The sequence below is a fragment of the Meles meles genome, chromosome 17 (genome assembly GCF_922984935.1).
Source record: "Meles meles chromosome 17, mMelMel3.1 paternal haplotype, whole genome shotgun sequence".
Lineage (NCBI taxonomy): Eukaryota > Metazoa > Chordata > Mammalia > Carnivora > Mustelidae > Meles > Meles meles.
In genome coordinates, this window is record NC_060082.1 from 25066681 (window position 1) to 25086176 (window position 19496).

Below are 19496 nucleotides of genomic sequence, written 5' to 3' on the forward strand. Positions count from 1 at the left end.
CAATCAACCACAGGATGTCACGATCACCTGCAATGCCCAGCACTGCGTTAAACACCAGTGATGGGAACCAAAGAAGTATAAAATAGAATCCTTATCATCCACACCTAACAATCTAGAGATAGCCCTCAATTAATTTACCAGCAGAATATGTTACATAATAAGATTATTTGTAATTTCAAACACACTTCACCAGTTTCGGTTCTCAGGTGGGTAGAGAACCAACTTAGCCCATAACGTAATTGAAATGGTGAGTGTGTGCCAGTGAAACTGATCTAGAAAACTGGCCTAACACCAAAAATTTCTAATGTGCGAACGGTGCTTTGTCAGTTACCGAGTTTCTCACATACATAAACGTCACCATGACACTGTGGATGGGTGGTATTTCGTAGAATGGTAATGTCTCCAGTGGCTGAGGAAACTGAGGCACAGAAGGCCTAGAAACTGCTTCAAAGTCACAAGGCTACGGTGACAAATCCCATTCTCTATCCTAGTTCTCTATGCTAGCGCCAAACTGAATGAGAAATAGGTGTGGAGTGTTTTGTTTGCTTTGTTGTTTAAGACTGGTATCTGAGAAAGAAGAAATTTCATTTGAGAAGGTGAGGAGGTAAAGGGAAACTTCTGGTGATTCAAAAGGAGGCTTAGGGGCACTTTAGAAGCTTAGACCATGACAGCCCTGGGGCTTTTTTGTTTTCATTTCACTGCCAACCTCACAGAGGGCCTGTTCCCCCTTTCAGGCTGCCTTCACGTTTTCAAGTTCACCTGCCATGCTTAAGGCGTGTTGGAGGACAGTGATTGGTGTGGGTTTTACCTATGAACGGGACTACACCATCCAGAAGGGTCTGAGAAGAAAGAGTCTCTTGATAGCTAGGTAAGCATTGGGAAAGAGGAGGGTGAGGAAGACGATGGACATGCGTATGAGCAAGACCGCCTGATGGAGAATGAGCGGAGTTGGCAGCCTAGGGCAGACAGGCAGAGGGGGCTGGGGGCTGAGGGAGGGCACAGTTCTAGTAGAGTCTGTGGGGAAGAGTGTTCGGTCAGCCCTCACCACTGCACCATCAGGCCAAGGCAGCCGAAGCAGGAGGCGGGAGCTGGCGTGACCCAGCTATGCAGGAGTACGGTCTCTCGCCCTCAGTGATGGCCGACAGTTGAGAAGACATCGGCAACGTTTTCAGAGGACCACACAAATAATCACACGTGTGTGACTTCCACAAAAACCCCTCTAACCGAATAAAAGTGCAAAGAGTCTCATCCCTCCATCCGACAACCCAGTACACAGTATGTGCCAAGCACCACACTAGATGCCAGAAAAACAAAGGTACGCGGGGATGGTCCCTGCCTTCAAGGAGCTCACAGCTGAGCAGGCAAGAAAGATGTGTACAAATAAATAAATGCGGAACAGCCGACTGGTATGAATTTCTTTAGTTCAGTACCGACCACAGCCCTGGCACATTAGGCTTCCAGCATAAACAGAGCCCAGTGGATTCCCCAACATGCTCTACTTGGCAGACTAGCTATTTATCGTTTACCCATCCGTGTACAGAGCCTCACACTAACACAGAGGCCAAATCTATGTTATTAATCACATATTTGCTGGCTAAGTCACTTTCCTGATGTCTACCCTGCCCAAGTCGCTGTTTTGTTTCCAAGGGGGAAGAATGTGTGTGCATAAATCTCGCCCAGATTGTGTAAGAGCAACCTGAACTTGGGGTGGTACCAGAAGGGTTCACCATAGATAGCATGTCCTTTCAAGTGTGGCCCAGAGAGCAGCAGGTGATTCACTCTAACAAACACGCTTGAGTCAATGTTATGTAGGTTAGTACCATGAAAACAAACTCCAAGAGACTGTCCACCTTCTGTCGCAGCAAATACAATCTTGGTTTATATTTGTTTGGGCTGTGTCATTTACAAAGCATTTATGAAATGGTTATCTCATTTAATCAACACAGCAAGCCTCAGTTGTGAGTATTAGATGGTCGTCTTTTATCTGGAGAAGCTGAGGCCAGAAGAGGTTAGGGAATTATGTAGGGCTACGCAATTAATGGCATGGGTCGGAGCTGGGTCTGGCACTCAAGCCTTCCGATTTCCAGTTGGGTGTTTCGTTCTACCAAATTGGGACTTAAAATTCTCAAGCCAACTGTCCGTAATGTCTGTTACTTAGAAAGAAAAAATAAAAAGGAGGACAGTAATTCCTCCAGTCTCCCTAGATCCAACACACTGGATGACAGTAAATCATAGGCCATTCTATTCAGAATAGAAATAACACTAAAAATTCAAAGCCTTTGGAGGTGATGATGGGATACATTCAGTGCTACTGCCAATATCTAAAATATATTTGCCTATAAATAGCTTTAGCTTGACCCTCTCACAACAAATCCCACATCACAATCTCCAATGAAACTCTCTACCCAGGAGCTATCACACCATCCCAAAGTTATTCAAATTAAGGCGATTAGCCACTCCTGCCTCCACACCTCGAAAAGGCACCTGCACCACCCAGTCATGTTTTGCTGAACTCAGCCTCTCCCACACTCCCTGGGATGTTTTTAAAGTAACTTGTTCATTAGCCAGCTCTCTGTCAACCATGGGAGTTAGAGGGGGCGGAGGGGGTGGGGGGGGGCTTCAATCCACTTTTCTGTATTTCTCAGAGCAGGAGAGATGCTCATCAGCAGAGCAGGGAGGCTCAGAACTCAAATTTTTGCTTTCCTTGTTTAGCCAGGGCTCATCCCCTACAGGGTGTGAGTAAAGAAAATGCTATTAATTCTCAAACACAAACAGTGAGTCCCCTTGAAGGAGGGGGATACATTTCTCAAACTGAAATGTAAAAAAGCTGCAAACGAGGTCAGGTACTTGGCATGTACACCGAGGTGCCATTTATCTCACAGCTTCTCTGCAATGTTCCCAATTTAGAAGAAAGGAAAATGACAGATTTAATGAAGGGGGGGGGGGGGCTGGCACTGTCACTTACCTGATAAAATTCCTCCTTGAATGGAACTGTCACCTTAAACTCAGGAGTCTAAAATAACCCTCACTCTCTTGCCAAGCACAGCATCTTCTCCTGACTTCCCTATGACTATTTCTGCCATAGCCACCAGCCTTCTCCCCCGGGGGCCCGGAGCTAGGAACCTCAGGCTGGCCTGACTCCCAGCTCACCCGTGGCTCCCACGCCCATCTCTGCAGCTCAGCTACCCGTCTTAGTAGGACCTCTGGCCTCCAATGTGGTCAAGCACAGACCGCGGGTAAAGGAACAAGCTGACTTTGGAGCCACCATGACCTGGGCCCGAGTCACCAGTCCCCTTGGATCAAAAGCCTGAGCACAAGTGTCTAGTTCAGTTAACGGAGATTCGCGCTTCCCTCACTGGTGGCTCTATGAACTGGCCACATTTAGCAACATGCTCGCAGCACCCACAGCAGGGCCCCAGCACAGACAAGCATCCAGTGCGTGGGCAGGAGCAGGCCTCGCTTGCCCGCCTGGACCAACTAGGCAGTCTCTCTGAAGCACAACCGCATCACACCAGGCCTCCTTCAGACTGCCCCTGGCTGCGGGCCTCAGCGCAGAGCCAGACTGGGGCTGACCTTTAAGATCATCCAGAACCATCAAGCCCCATCCTCCTCCTCTGTCTCTGCCTCCTCTGCTCCAACCAGAGTCCGCTCACTCACTCAGCAAACATTTCCCGGGGGCCAGCCACAAGCAAACATGGCACCAGATGCTGGGAAAGGGCCGTGAGGTGCTATCCACCCTCAGGAGCTCACAAGCGTCCCTTTGGTAGGGAGCGTGTTTCTGGGGAAAGGGGCTTGAGGTGGGTGTGAGGACGGATAAAACCATCCTTGTATTCGGGTGTAGGAAGTGATACGGGACTGGTCAGCACGGTGGGGGCTGTGGGAACACCACCGACAGAGGCGCACACACTGCCTCTGTTCTTCCCTCCTACTCTGGAGTCAGCCAAAGCCAACTCCATCAGTCAAGGTCTTATTCATGCTGGCCCACACCTCTCCATCTCTGAATTCCTCAAGTTCTTATCAACATTACTCATTTGCAGTCATCCACTGGCTGACGTCATCTCTTGTGTTGCTGTGGGTTCATTTTTTTTTTTTAATACTTTTCGTATACGTTGGCTTTTTTCTCCACCAGTTTATATGACTGGAGAGGAGACAGACTAGACTCCAGACACCCCTAAATCTCTCAAGGAACCTACACAGTAATTATTTGTGGCATAGGCGATATACCTGGAAACAATGACAATCACAAAACCGGTATTCTTTTAACAGTGCCAAACACCCGCTCTCCTCCTCACTGCGAGGTCCTGGCTTCCACAGAGGTATCGCTGTGTCCAGCCCAAGATGATAGAGAAGACCCCTGGGCATCTCCAAAAATTTTTTAAAACATAATTTGCTAAAATTATCGTTTTAAGCCTAAGGAAATTTTTCGTACGTGGAAGTTCTCATCCCAGGTGGCACAATGTTAATACCTCTACAGCTCGATGGAGGGTTCGTCTTGCCCACAAACGTGTGCAAACTCGACATTCATACTAATGTGACATTACAAATTAATGGGGAAAGAGATGGACCCTTTCAATAAGTGAAACTAGAAATGGCTAGCCATATGGAATATAAAATAAAGTTAGGTCCCTACCTCACCATTCACAAAAAATAAATTCCTCATTTACTCAAGACAGATATGTGAGAAGCAAAACTTAAAAACCTTTAGAAGAAATACAGGCAAATATTCTTATAATTTCAGGACAGAAAAGGATGTGTGTGTTTAAAAAAAAAAAAAAAAAAGTTCAAACAAGAAAAAAAAAAGCCAGATAGATGTGAGTATCTTACAACCAAACTTCTTATACATCAGAGAATCCAGTAAAAAGTGAAAAGATAAGCCAGCTCTGGGAGAGGTATAAGCAACCCCTCTGTGTATCACCAATAAAGGAAGGGTAACCAGGACACATAAGAAATACATACAAAGCAATAAGAAAAAGAAAAAGAACCTAAAAGAGCCATCTCTAGATTGTGGTTCAAGAACTACTCTGGGGAAGGTTCCAGCCCATCTTCTCCCAGAATGTAAAGGACAGAAACAGTGACGTGGCATCTTATCCTACTTCTATATGTTTATATTACCTCTTATAAACTTGTTATCATATTACTATCTCAATTTATCTAAACCACCACCCTGGGATGTAGGCAGAACATATAGTATAACATTTTATTGACAAGGAAATTGAGACCCAAGAAGGCAAATGATAAATTCAGGGACCGATATCCAGCGCTTCCTAGTGAGAAGCAAAACCTAGATTTTCTACCTTCTGATCCATAATCTTTCCATTAAAAAACACACGAAACTGCCTTCACTTTAAAAGGAAAAATACGTGTTCACACAAAATTCTATACATGAATATTCATAACAGCTTAATTCATAATAACCCCAAACTGGAAAAAACCCAGCTGTCCTTCAATGGGTCAATGGTTAGCAAACCCATGTCCATCCCTATCATGGAATTCTAGCCAATAATAAAAAGGAAGGAATTAGTGATACCCCAACAACCTAGATGAATCCCCAGAGAATTACCCTGAGTGAGAAAAAGTCAATCCTAAAAGGCTACATACTATATAATTCCATATATGATGTTCTGGAAATGATAAGGCTACAGTCACGAGAACAGACTGACAGTTCTGGGAGTTAAGGACTAAGGATTAAGGGAGGTGGGATGAGGGGATAATGGGGCGGGAGACAGGATTATAAAAGATCAACATGAGGGATCCCAGCAGTAATGAGGCTGTTCAGTATTTTGACGGTATCAGCGTACTATGGTGTTGAAAGATTTTAACCATTGGGGGAAACTAAGTAAAGGGTATTGCAATCTATTGTTTCTTCCAACTGCATAGGGATGTGTAATTATCCCAAAATAAAATATTTCTAAAAAAAACCAAAAATTTTTCAAAGGCCTAACATCACCCTGCCCTGCTATCACACCGTTCAGAGGTTAAATGACATAAAGTATGGAAAGGCACTTCACGGACCGCCAAGCTCAAGGTTAATACTAGGTACAATCACCATCGTCCACCCCAACCATTGCTTACTGTCAGACCGTTCTCTCATCACCGGGCTTTCATATCCCTCTACCGTGGTCCTTCGTTGTACTTGTGCAATCTGTCCATCCCTTTTAATATTCTGAAGCTTCCTGAAAGCCAAAACATTGTTCTATATCTCTATGTGCCCACAACCTAGCACAGAACCACAGAGTAGGTGCCGGATAATGGGTGCTGGTAGGAACGAGTTCCTGATTTCCGTGTTTAATACAAAGTATCCCCACACTGGTAGACGTGAGGAGAGGAGGGAACTGGAAAGAACACCCCAGAAGCCTGAGCCAACGCCTGGAGAGTTTCATCAATGGCCTCTTCCTTCCCCAAACCCGAGATCCCGAACCAAGCGAAGGTCCGTACAGAGGGTGCGGCGGCAGCAGCGAAAACACAAGTTCAATTCATCAGGCCTTCTTTTTTATCCTGTTTCAAGCTCTGCAAATGAAGGAACAGACCACTTATACTTTGGGTCACCGGAATAAGACGAGAGGTAGACTGCAGTGTACTCTTCCGGAAAAGATTTTTTAAAAGTTAGCTGACAGCCCTTTTCCTATGATGAAACTGAAGACTTGCCCAGGGGGCGCAGAAGAATGAACCACGTGATCTGTCGAGCTCTCTCGGAGACCTCACACTCTGCCCGGGCAAACATATTTGGTTTGTGGGGTGGGGAGGGGATGCCCACACCCTGAAAACAATGCTAGCTCCTTGCTCGTCTTCTGAATAGTTTTTGAGCAAAAAAAAAAAAAAAAAAGAAAGAAAGAAAAGAAAAGAAAAAGAAACACACAAGTGGGTGCTTTGCTGCTTCTACTGTTATCGGATAATTTTTCAAATTCTTACTCAATTACATATCACGCTCTTATCTGGAAACTGCAAGGCTAGATAGGCCTGCTTTCACATCGTGTCCACTGAGCCTACCCAACCCAAGTATCCCTCCCAAGGAATTCCAGCTCTCATAAACATGACATCGTTTTACATTAAGTTGTGTGTGCGCACGCATGACAGAGAGAGAGAGAGAGAGAGAGAGAGTGTGTGTGTGTGTGTGTGTGTGTGTGTGTGTGTGTGTGCACGCCTGCTCCCATGAGAGCCTGGTCTTCTAGGAGCAGTGAGGAGGAGATGTGGGGCCATAGCAGGTTAAAAACTTGGGAGGGTTCTGTTTCTACCTGGACAATGATTAACTCTTTTTGCTGCTAAACACAGAAGAGCTGGCATTTCTGGACTAGCAGTCCTGCTCTCCCGTCAAAAGAGCAAGTAAGAGCTCACACGCACCCACATCTGACTCTTGAAAAGAGGTAAGTGGTACGAATCAGTTTCAGGCTTTGGCAGGGGGAGTGCTACTGAAGTTTTTAAGGAATATTACATGTTTTTAAATTGTGTCACTACCCACCTTAAAATATCCAGATCGAGAACCTCATGAATCAAGGCAACAGACATCATCTACCCAAAACGCTTCGATGTTTGGTTGAAAATTGCTGACAGCAAAGAGTTGAGATAAGTTACATCACCACAAATCACGGAATAACCGAGAGAGATCAAGAGATACAGCACAATTGACTCCAACAGCGACTAACACACAAGGCCTATTAATGTCATTTAAAGATAAAACTTTAAGCCAGGAGTATGAGAGATGAGCCGGAAGAATCTATGGGATCTATTCTCCGGTTTCTATCCGTCCCTCGGGACAATAATCAACACCGAAACGCTACACGGCAACTCCCTTTATAATAACCAGTTTTTGGTCCCAGGCCCTAAAAATGATGAAGCAAAGAACTAGTGATCCATCTTTCTACCTTCCCACTGAGATGGGAATACCAAAGGTGGAAGGGCTTGTCCAACATTACGCATCCAGTCCTCCATTATCCTACAACCTTCCCTGACTCCCTGAAATGATCTTTTTTAAGTGCCGTAATGATAAAAATATGAGCTGTCATTATTATTAATAGTACTCATTTAAAAACAACAGACTGTTTCTTAGCCTATTCATTAGGTGAAAAGAAAACAAACATCAAAGTGAAAACATTTCAACTCCACGTTAAAGAGTACCTCATCACAGTCCCCACAAAAACCCCTTAGTGGACAAAGGGCCTAATCCCGGAAGAGGGGTGCAAGTGGCAAGAGGCCATCCGACATCCTCAGAGAGCCTGGAGTCCTGTCCCCCACGAGCCCACATGTCTACATTAACCCTATCCCAGTTCTACATCCACACGGCCTCCCCCTAGTTTGTCCCAGCCCAGATGTCAGAGATTTAAAAGCCTCCCGTTTCCCTATTTCTTAAATCATAACTAAAGACAATCACCCACACTTCCTCCATGTACGTGCAGCAGCCAGGCAGACACAGCAAAGCTCTAGAGAACCAGGGAAAGCAAACTTCAGAGATCATAGCGGGTTTTGTTCTTACGAGTGTGCCGGCTTAATAGGGACAAATCTTCAATATCTTACGTAAGCAAGAACAAGAATAAGCATGAAAGCTAGGAGGGCATTAGCAATATTCTGATTCAAGCCCTAATTTCCTAGATGAGAAAACCGAGACGGCGGGGGGGGGGGGGGTAGTGAGGAAGGGCAAGTCGGTGTGTCCCAGAAAGACATTTAGAACATGGCCTGAACTCCATTTTGCACCATGATCCTAGGAAATGAGAACTATGGACTAGAACAGGGTCAAGTCACCTTGGGTTCGTCCTCCATCTCTATGGTTCACCAGCTGTGTGCTTTGGAGTAACTTGGGCAGCCTCCCCAAGCCTCATCTGGGAACCGGGGGTCATAAAAGCAGCTACGTCATAGGACTGTTGGGAGATTGATGAGTTAACGTACATAAAGCATTTAGAGCTTAAACATAAGGAGCGCTCAGTAAATGTCAGCCACCATCATTGTCGTCAGTTGTTAACTAGGGCCAAGAATGACTGTCTCCACTTCATAGATGAGGACACGACGGGGCTGGAGACCTGAGGAGAGTTACCCCCCAAATCACAGCGGTAAATGGCAAAGCCAAACTAACACCCAACTTTCTGCCTCCAAATGGCAGTCTTTCCCTCAGAACCATTCTCCCTGCACAGAACCCTATGTAGTTCAATTTGTGATGACCAAAAGGGAGTGTTGCTCCAAAATAGGTACCCCAGTCGGGAGGCCTCCCCAAAGAGCAGCCTACTCATCCGACAAGATCTGACCCAATACTCTCCACCCCAATCAATCAATCAATCAAAACACAAGAGAGAGACTACTGGAAAAGGGAGATCTCTAAAGGATCCTAACTCTCTCCCAAGGAGAAACTGTTGCCAACCCTTTAGAAACAGGATGTATTTCTTAAAGCTCGTGGCATGTCAAGTCATGGCCAGCTCATGCTCTTGGATCCCTTTGTTTTCTGTGCCTTGTCTTCCTGTGGAGCCCTGGCCACCCGGACGCCCATGGCTGGTGAGGTCATCCTCTCCAGGGAGAGCACTCAGACCCTGCCCGCCAAGCTATGATTTGAGATGCAGGATCTGGGAACAGAGAGCAAGGACAAGGTCCCAACTTTCATCATGCCTCTCGGGTCACCTGCCCGCTGATTAGCGCATTTTCAGAAGAAAAGGTTATTTTAAAAACTGCCTTCTCCCTAACAGATGGCATCCTAAAATACCCACAGAAATGGAGAAGGCGCACTCCCCAGCTGTTTTGCCTTCCTCACGAATATAAATTTCAAGTTCAGAACCATTCATTCACAATGTATAAATAAGGTCAAGGCTACTGAAATGACTTGAAATCAGGGGAGCGGGTCTCCCTGTTTCTCCCTTTGGACATTTCCTCCCTGTTTTCCATAGATTAGACAGCTGCTTTCAAAGAGCCAATAGCTCTCTCCAAACCCACGCTTCAAAAAAGTAACACAACGGTCCCCTTGTGGAATCAACTCTGTTTTAAAATGGACCTCAACTTTCTCAACCTTGGACCTCAAATATCTGTTTAAAATAACAAATCCTGGACAAATGGAGAATTTGTTTTGCTTCAATTACAGAAAACCCTACATTGTTTGACGCTCTGCAATTTAAGAGTTAATATTTTTCCCGGTTTCTGAGGCAAGAAATATGACTGACGAAATTTGATCAACTCAATAGAGCTTTAGGGCAGTGATTTTAAAGAGGGTAGAGGCGGTGTAAATAAAGAAAAACACCACCACCACCACCACCACCACCCCACCCCCCCACTGGGGAGCCTTCATGGGCTATACACTGTGTACTTGCCCTTCCATAATGACAATCTTCACCATGTTCTGACCCACTCTGAATTTCACACAACAGTAACATAAGGAGAAGGCTTTTTACTGGAATAGGGGGAGAAAGGCAGAAGCATGGCTGGGTCACATCCCACCTCAACTCAGAAAACGTTTGGTTCTATTTACAAGCATTTTTTTGTGCTTCTTTGTGCTAGAAGCTGGACACATGGCAGTGAATAAGATAGGTCTATTCCCAAGGTGCTCAGTGAGTTGTAAATAAAAAGATGTAAACAAAGAGATTACAATGTAATAGAATGATGCAGTAATGGAAGCTCCAGGACACTGCTGACGAAATGCTCACCGTGTGCTGATTAACCCTGTGCAGAAAGCAAGGGGGAGATGCAGAGGAATCCCCCCACCCCCCCGCCCCACCCCGGGCAGCCTGCGCAGAAGATCACTATGCAGAGAGAAGGGATAAGCCGGGAAGACTTTCTGGAGGTGGTGGCATCTGGACTGGCTTTTAAAGGACAACTGAGCTTTCCACATTCAAGGAAAAGGATTCATTCCAAAGATGGGACACAACATGGATAAAGCAAGAAGCACAGAATGTAATATGCGAAGGAAAGTGGAGACAATTCCGCTTTGTGACGGTATAAAACGTAAGCAGGGTCAGAGCCAAATGATGGGTATAAATAGTCTTCTATGCTATGATCTTAGCATAATTGTGTGTGTGTGTGTGTGTGTGTGTGTGTGTGTGTGTTTTAAGTCACCTTGGTGGTATTGTATAAGACAGACTGTCAAGATCAAATTAAGAAACTAGTTTTTAAAAATTAAAAAAAAAATCATTTGTAGTAGTTCAGGTCATGCATTCTGCATTCATCATTCTATCTGATAATGTTCACCAAGAGCCACTACTTAGGGCTCTTATTCTGGACACGCTCCTACCTGAAGGGTCCCCTATAGTAAGAGCTACGTATTTAGCATTTACAATTTGCCATATACTTGACACACATTCACAATCAGCCAGCCAGGTAGGTCTGGAAATCTCTGCGTCCCAGGAGAGCGCACCTGGAGGAAAAGCTGCCTAACGAGAACAAGGCCACAGGGGAAGGAGCTGGCGGTGACAAGGTTCCCACTGAGGGCCTATCCCAAAAAGCCTGGGTTCTTTGCGTGGCACTACACAACTTCCAAACATCCCCCCCAAAGTCGAGAAGATGCGGGAAGGCTGAAAGACACATATTTGAACTTCAGGTGGTATGAGTTGAGTGCCATAGCGCTCGCTGTGTGAGTCATCCCAGAGAGAGGGGTCCTCTCTAGTCAGGGCGACGGAGGAAGGCACCCAGCAGGGTGAGAGTTCAGTAGGTGAAGCTGTGGAACGGGGTGGGGAGAGAGGGGCACCCCAGGAACAGCACTCGAACTCAGACTCCGGTAACAGCCCAAGTCCTAATTCCCGTCCCGTCACTCACCAGCAGCAGCCCCTGGGCGAGTCACTGATTTGCCTGCGCCTCAGTTTATTCATCAGCGAAATGGGGTAAGAGCAATGTATTCCTCCTGTGGTTAGTGTGAGGGTTAGGAACAATCTGTGTCAAGTAGTTAGCACAAGTTCACGGTAAGGCCCCAAACAAGCAGAACAGTAACTAATAGTAGATGTGTTCAAGTAGGGCAAATCGTGCCAATAGGCCTCCAGTCCTCTCTCACAGTGAAATGAGAAAGATGGTTGATGATAAAAGTGAGACTCAGATTGAGGACCAAGTTCATGTTCACCTGGCAGGTTGGTCTTTTCTCAGCAGGGAATCAGTCATGACGAGAAATAAGCCATATTCAGAGCATTCTGAGATCTCCCAGGGGAGCCCCCAGCCCCACCCCTTGGCATCTGGCTTGCTTGTGACCCTTTCAGAAGAAGGGCGAGGCCCTAGGGACTGGTTCAAGCAAGGTCTTTAGGAAAAACAGTTACTGTCACTCATCAACGCCTAACAGGTCATGCACTTTTTTTTTTTTTTCTTTTCTCTCTCCCTCTATCCTGTACCTTCCCCCCGACAAACACACACTACTGGCTGAGGCACGATTACTAATCCAACTTCTCTGCGAGGCTGTTTATCTTTATTCACTAAGGCAATAAATAAATAAATAAATAAATTTCCAGGAACCAATCTGGACTGCTTGGATCACTATTTATTTAAATAGTTTTTAAATCTGGTAATACCTGACTTTTACTGATTTATTTTTAAGTTAATGTCATTTCTATAACATGGTTATTATATCACTCATTTAATAATATATCATAATGAAGACACTCTTGGTGATGACGGTTCTGCTCACTTATCTTGATCGTGATGATTTCATGGGTGTATAACATATGTCAAAGCTTATCTAATGTACACCTTAAACATGTGTGGGTTATTACGTGTCAATTAAACCTCAATAAAGCTGTTAAAAAATACAATAAAAATTTAATAATCCATGTAATTATTAAAAGGCATAAAATTGTTATCCACATACGAGGTTCATATCATGAACATAAATATAAATTCACAACATGAAAATATGAACATGTATATTTAAATCTTAACTCTAAAAAGATTTATCAGGACACAAGATTATAGAGAAATGCATACACAGGCTTATAAAACTTGGGTAGAGGGTAAAGAGAGATACATCGTACTGTTCATAGCAGCAGTATTTGCAATAGCTAAAAGGTAGACATCACCCAAGTGTGCGTAGAAAGACGAATGGGTAAACAAAATGCGGCCCACACGTACAACAGCCTTAAAAAGGAAGTAAAATTCTGACAAATGCTACCACATGGAGGAGCCCTGAAGAGTTACACTGAGTGAAATAAGCCAATCACAGAAGGACAAATACAGCGTGATTCCACTTACACGTGGGACCTAGAACAGTCTGAGATACAGGGTGCGGGGCGAGGGGGGACTGTTTGATGGGGACAGAGTTCAACTAGGCAAAATGCAGAGTTCTGGAGATGGACGGTAGCTCGGGTTTGCACAATGGGCATGTTCTAACCTCCCCATCTGTCCACTAAAGCTTGGCTCAGAGAGTAAATTTTAAATCTCCCACCATGAAAGAGAGGAAAGTTCCTACTCCTTATTGTAAAATCAGTAAAGCTGTTATTTTGTAATTCTTAAAAAGTGTTTTTTTTTAAGATTTTATTTATTCATTTGACAGACAGAGATCACAAGTAGGCAGAGAGGCAGGCAGAGAGAGGGGCTAGCAGGCTCCCTGCTGAGCAGAGAGCCCGATGTGATCCCAGGACCCTGAGATCATGACCCGAGCCAAAGGCAGAGGCTTTAACCCACTGAGCCACCCAGGGGCCCCCTTAAAAAGGTTTTTTAAGTGTTCCCCTTGCTATCTCAATCGAACAACTTCTGAGGTAACTTTCTGAGATTCCCTCAAAGGCCAGGTCTGAAAGCTGACACCAAGTTCAAACTGTTTACTTGCATTTTATTACCAGTAGAAATCTACACGTTGACTTCTTTTTTCCTGCCACATGACCTAATACTTTCCTAACAAAGCCCTCGGAGGCCTAGGGTGGCAGGTAGGCACAATTGCGGTGCAGAAAATGTCTCTTCTGGAAGAAGGGCTCTACAGGTATCCCGGGCAGCCCGTGTTTATCGGGAGGGAACAATGGGAGCATGTGAGTCAGGAGCGGGGCACCTGCTGATTTAAGAGGGTGTGGACCCAATGGATCAGGGCCGGGTTCCACTGTGTAAACCTCCTAGCAGAGAAATGATCGGGCCTCGTCCTGGTTTTCAACCTGGGCGGTTCATGACCCTGTGGTCATAACCACCAGTTGGGCTTCTGCGAAGGTATTTCTGTTCCCGTGCCCTAACAGGATGCCTGAAATTGCAAAAAAAGCTCCTCGCAGACACCCTCCTCACGCTGCTGCTTTGCCCAGCACACGGCATCCCCAGCAACTCGCCCACCACCTTCCTCCCGGTCTTCCCAGAGCTTCCTTTCCTTCCAGGAGTTCGGCTGACTGCTGAGTCCTATTTTCCCTGAGCAAGGGAAGCAAAGCCTTCCATCATCTCGCAGGAAGATGATAGCATCTGCTTGGGGATTCCAAGGAGATGTTTTACTGCAGCTTTTCACAAACTGATTATATTTAAAGCTCCCTTGGGGAGTGGGGGCTGGGAGGAAAGAGGCTTCAGAGAAGACCTTTGTTGGCATGAGTGAAGAAGCGCTCCGACCTCCCAGGGGAACGAGCTTGTTTAAATACCAGCAATCCACATTCCCAAGTGTGCGTGCGCACACACAATATGTGTGGAGTTTGAAATTTCATCTCCTGCTCGGAAAGGGTCCTAAAAGGGTTAAATTGTTCCAGGCAGAGGCCTGAGGCTTTTCTATCAAAAATGCTCCAGATGGAAATTACAGAATTTCACTTCTCAGCTCTGGGCTGCGCGCATACTGCCCTTCTAAGACATTAAAAAAAAAAAAAGGACAAGCCCCCCAATGTTCTCAAGAAAGAAAATTTGACTGCTCAGCACACAGTGTCACTCTGTTTCAGAGGATTCCTCCTGGAATATTTGCACTAACTGTCCATCTCAAGCTTTCTGGGGCACTAGAAAAACTCAAGGTATGGGGAGGGTAAAGGAAAGGGGTCCTGAGTAAGGAGAGGACGACAGCGAGCCGGGAGACCCCGCAGGGATGGGAAGCCGCAGCCAACAACCAGGCCTTGGGCTCTACCACCTTGTGCTGCTCCAGTCTTTTGAAAGAAGCCAACAGGCGACAGGCCAAAAGGCCTCAGGTTATGACCATGAACCTGACCAGGGTTGTCGAGAATTTCCACACATTCATATGTATGAAAGCGTTTCATTAATTGGAAAGCGCCATGTAAAAGCATTAAGAATATTATTGCTTTCGAGTCAGACATTGAGAGGCATGAACTTTCAAAGGAATCTGAACACCCACAAACCAGAAACAATGATGGTTTTGAAGAAGGCGGCTACAGGGCAGGCTGACTAAGGAGGCACGCCCCTCGTAAACGCTGGCTGGGGGAGGGTTGGGGCTGCAGCCTCAGAAGCCCTTCAGGGCACATGCAAGCAGGTGCTTTAAAGGGAGGCAAAAGCCACAGGTAGACGAGGTCCCACAGAGTCCATTTCGAGTTCACAGGCTTCAAACCGTTTCTGATCAAAAAAGGCAAAACCCAGGGCTCCGGTCAGAGAATACGAGGCAATGGCAGCCAACAATTAGTCTACCTGTTCATTTACACAAAGGGAAACTGAGGTCTACAGGGCTTAAGGTACCTTTCACCACTACTGGAGGAACCTAAACTAGAACTCAACTTTCATTCCCAGACTCGTGTCCTCCCATGGAACCGCTGGCACTTTGGGGGTGAACGGGCAGTGTGGCCTTCCGGTTAGCCCAGTGCAACAGGAAGCAAGCCCAATAACAGGGGAGTAGCCCGCGCTACTAGTGAGCACACACCATGCTCAAGGATTTTCTTACACCATCCCATTGACTCCTGATACCTGCCCTAGGAAATGTACGGGATTTTGCACCTGATTTTGCCTATTTTCCGGAGAGGAAACTAAGGCTCAGACAACTCACAGAACTTGCCCAAAGGGCAAGGTGAGCGAGCAACTGAACAGAGATTTGAAACCTGGATCCCTTCAACTCAAAAACCAGTGCTCTCAGCCACCAGACCAAACCTTTTTTATCTTGGCATCTGTGAGAGAAGACGAGCAGCAGTACCACTCCCGTGTAACACAGAAAAACCTGCAAGTCGGAATTCTGACCGACAGCTTCTACCTAGTGGGGGAGCACAGCCAACCTAGAACCCAGGTCCTTTGTCTCCAGTCTCCATGCTCTTCCACGAAGAACCTGGCTTCTAGAATGTTAGCTCCGTAAGGGAGGGGGTCTTTGTCTTGTTCACTGCTCTATAGCCAGTCCCTAGAACACACAGAAGGCACTAAATAAAGAGCTGACGAATAAAGGAATGGAGTCAAGCTATCAGGGTTTGGCTGTGTGACCTTGGGAAGGCTTCTCACCCTCTCTAAGCCTGTTTCTTCACGCAGTGAATGAGGGTAAAATAGTATCTACCTTCCCGGTTGATGTGGGAATTAAACAAGACAACTTATATATTACAGCACTTCGGACAGGCTCGAACATCATGAGCATCCAAAATGTGACCCATTACTATTATCACTACGACTGTTATTCATTGACAGATTTGGGCTTCTTAAGGATTTCTTGTTTCCTGTTCTGGTCAGATGATGTTTCATTGTACATAGGAATAGATAGAATAAAGCAGAGAATGGGAAGTCAGTAACCTCCTTCTCATTTCAACTACCACCACCTAGCTGTGTGACCTTGGACAAGCCTCTCAATTTCTCTGTACTCTCCTCCACTATAAAATAAGGGACTAAATCATTTAAATCAGTTTTTTATCAGGCACCTTCTCTGGGTAAGACATCATGCTCGGCCACCTATAAAATTCTATGTCCTGAAGAGTGTCAATGGAAAATATCAGAGCAAAGCAAAACAGCCTCCTGCTTGCGGCAAGGTTGAAGAGAAACCCCAAATAGCCAACTGCATTACATCATCTCAATGAGCAATGTTTGTAAATACACAACTGTTCAATTTTGAGACACTCGTGAGAAATCTTTCACCAATAGGAATCAACAGACAAGGTTCTATTAACACCTATCAGCCCTGAACCTTCCGAAAAATAAACATGTAAAATCACTTTGCACCTTAGTCAAATAACCTGCTTCTCGAGAGAAATCTGGGAAAGTCAAAGTTATTAACGCTCCCTATGGCAACAGTTAAGAATAGGATATGTAAAAAAAACAGAGTGACATATCTGGTTAAAATGGCAATGGGGACTCCAGGAGCAGAATACAGTCATCTGGACAGGACACAGAGGCCAGTGGCCTATTGTTTACAAAAACAGGCCCAGATTATGAACAGTGACAAGAGGCCAAGACCTCAATTATAACTCACAACCACACCTTTCCCAATCCCTGTTCAACTGAAGCCATCAATCAATCAACTCCCCCATCTCTGTAATAAACCCACCAATATTTGCAGCCAAGTAGATAGAAGGCCCCTCAGGGCACCTCCAGCACTGACCAAGCTGATGACATTAAAAAGACCCTACAGGCAAAATGGGGACTTCAAACTACATTCCAACCTTCCAAGAGATAAGACAGCTGCCCATTTCAAGCTCTACACTATCCCCACCCTGGGCAATCATTAGAAGGGAGACATGGCCCTTCCCAAGTCCTCTATGATAGGAAAGGTCTCCTTGCATTGGTGCAGGGAAAGAAGGAGGGGCCCCTCCCTCTGTACTCTGAAACAAAGGAAAACCCAGAGCTCCAACCATGTGGTGTAACATTCAAGGCCACCCACCTCTCCCACTCCCCAGCTGAAGTCTCAATGGGCTAGAGCACATGGCTCTTCCCAGTGGCTGGCCAGGAAGGGACAGTGCCTTGTACAAACACATCCTGGGGCTCTTTAACAGGCGGGAACCCCTCCTATGGGATTGACCGATTAAAAAAAGGTTGTCTGGGAAGGGGCTCTGATTCATGCACCAAGTCAGGTAGTCAACTAAACCTGCAGACAGCTCAGCTGGGTCCACATTCTGCTTTACCCTTCGCATTTTTGCAGAGGGAAGTGGGCCTTTAAAAGCACGCATTCTGGAGCAGAGGGTGACAACCCAGAAGGGTTAAACAATTATGTCTTCCCATTCTCCAGAATCAGCACCACCCAGCAACCCTAACATGCCAACTCCATTCATGTTTAGGTGAGGGCGGAGACAGGGTGTGAAATGACCTTATTCTTTCTGTTCTCTGATCTCGGACAGAATGCAAGGCAACCGGAGACCTGGCAGGTAGGTACAAGGAGCACCCAAGGTGGCTAGAGACTTTCTGCAACCGATGTCATAGCAAAAGTCACCTTTTGATATAGTGCATCAGGGAAAAAAAAACCCTGCCTCTCCTGGGTCACCCCAAATGGTATACCTTCTCAAGGCTGCCTTTCTCTACCTGCACTCCCCTTCAACCTCAGAAATAAATTCCCAAACACCTGTCAGATTTCAGTTGTCCTTCAAGGAAACCTAACCCAGACACCCAGAGGCAAACTGCCGCCTTTCTCTCTCCAAGAACCTCCCGCCCCTCCCCCCACCCAATCTAGGCTAGGGGGAAAGGGCTGCCAAAATGAGGGCCAGCCCGTCAGGAGCAAACCTAAAGCCCACTCTAAAAATTCCTTTCCAGAGCCTGTGGCCCCTGGCACAGTCCATCCCCGGAGGCTCAAACCCACCTATGAAACCACCTCTGGGCTCAGCCTGTCCCCACCTGCTCCACCCAAAGAAATGAACAGCCTGCAAATCGGATGGAAATGCAAGCCTCAATGGCCCACAGAGCATATGCATTATGCTATTTTTCAAAGCCCTTACCTTTGACCTGAGTATCGTACTCTGCTATGATCTCCTTATCCTTTTTGAATTTGGCCGGAGACGTCATGTTTTCCTTCTTTCTTCCAAATTCAAATTGTGAACTGATAGATCCACGGGAAAAATCCAACCACCGAGATCAATACCTCCAAGACCGCTTCTCCCAAGGGCAGAAGGGGCCCCCCGCGGTGGTCTCCAGCGCTCCGGGGAGCGCGGGTTGCGGGCTGGGCAGAAGGCTACGGCGGGCACATGCAGACGGTGGACGCTGGGGCCGGGCGCCGCGGCTGCGGCTGGTTCCTGTGCTAGAGCCGGAGCCGCAGCCTCAGCATTAGCCGGGAGAACTGCAGCGCCCGGAGGCTGGCCTGGGGTCTGACATCAACGACAGAGGCAGGGAGTGGAAGTCCTTCCGCACAACATGGTGTGGGGGGTGCGGGGGTGTGGACGCGCCCAGCTGTGTCCCCGGGAGGGAGTGGGTGCGTAACAGGGTGCCGGGGGAGGGCTGGGCGTGCTTCGCGGTTTTTTTGTTGCACAGGCTCGAAGATGCTGCAAATCAAATCCCAAACGGGAGCCGCAGCAGCGCAGACTGGATCGGAAGTCGTTTGCTCCGGTTCACTTGCCTGTAAATGCAAGGAAAAGGGGAGGGGGCGATCAGCCCCAGCGTAGATCCTAATCGCGGCGGGGGTGGGGTAGGGGACGTCGTTCCAAGCCCGGCCAGGGCCCATTCATCTCGGCCAAACACCGCCCGGCCCACAAAGCCCGGCGCGGCGAGGTGCGGAGGAAGGAAGCTCCCTCCGGATTTTGTTTTAAGGCTGGAAGAAAACACTTTGGAGCAGCCGCCTG

General features: G+C 46.6%; 1 protein-coding gene across 7 annotated transcripts in view; it reads right to left on the reverse strand.

Moving 5' to 3' along the window:
• SRGAP2 (SLIT-ROBO Rho GTPase activating protein 2) overlaps nt 1–19496 on the reverse strand; it is a 228253-nt gene that overhangs the window by 207099 nt on the left and 1658 nt on the right. For all 7 annotated transcript variants that reach the window (XM_045982176.1, XM_045982174.1, XM_045982175.1 and 4 more), the window contains exon 2: nt 18660–19273. In XM_045982176.1, coding sequence (XP_045838132.1) covers nt 18660–18726 — 67 coding nt within the window. In that variant the 5' untranslated portion in view covers nt 18727–19273. The remainder of the gene's footprint in view (nt 1–18659; nt 19274–19496) is intronic.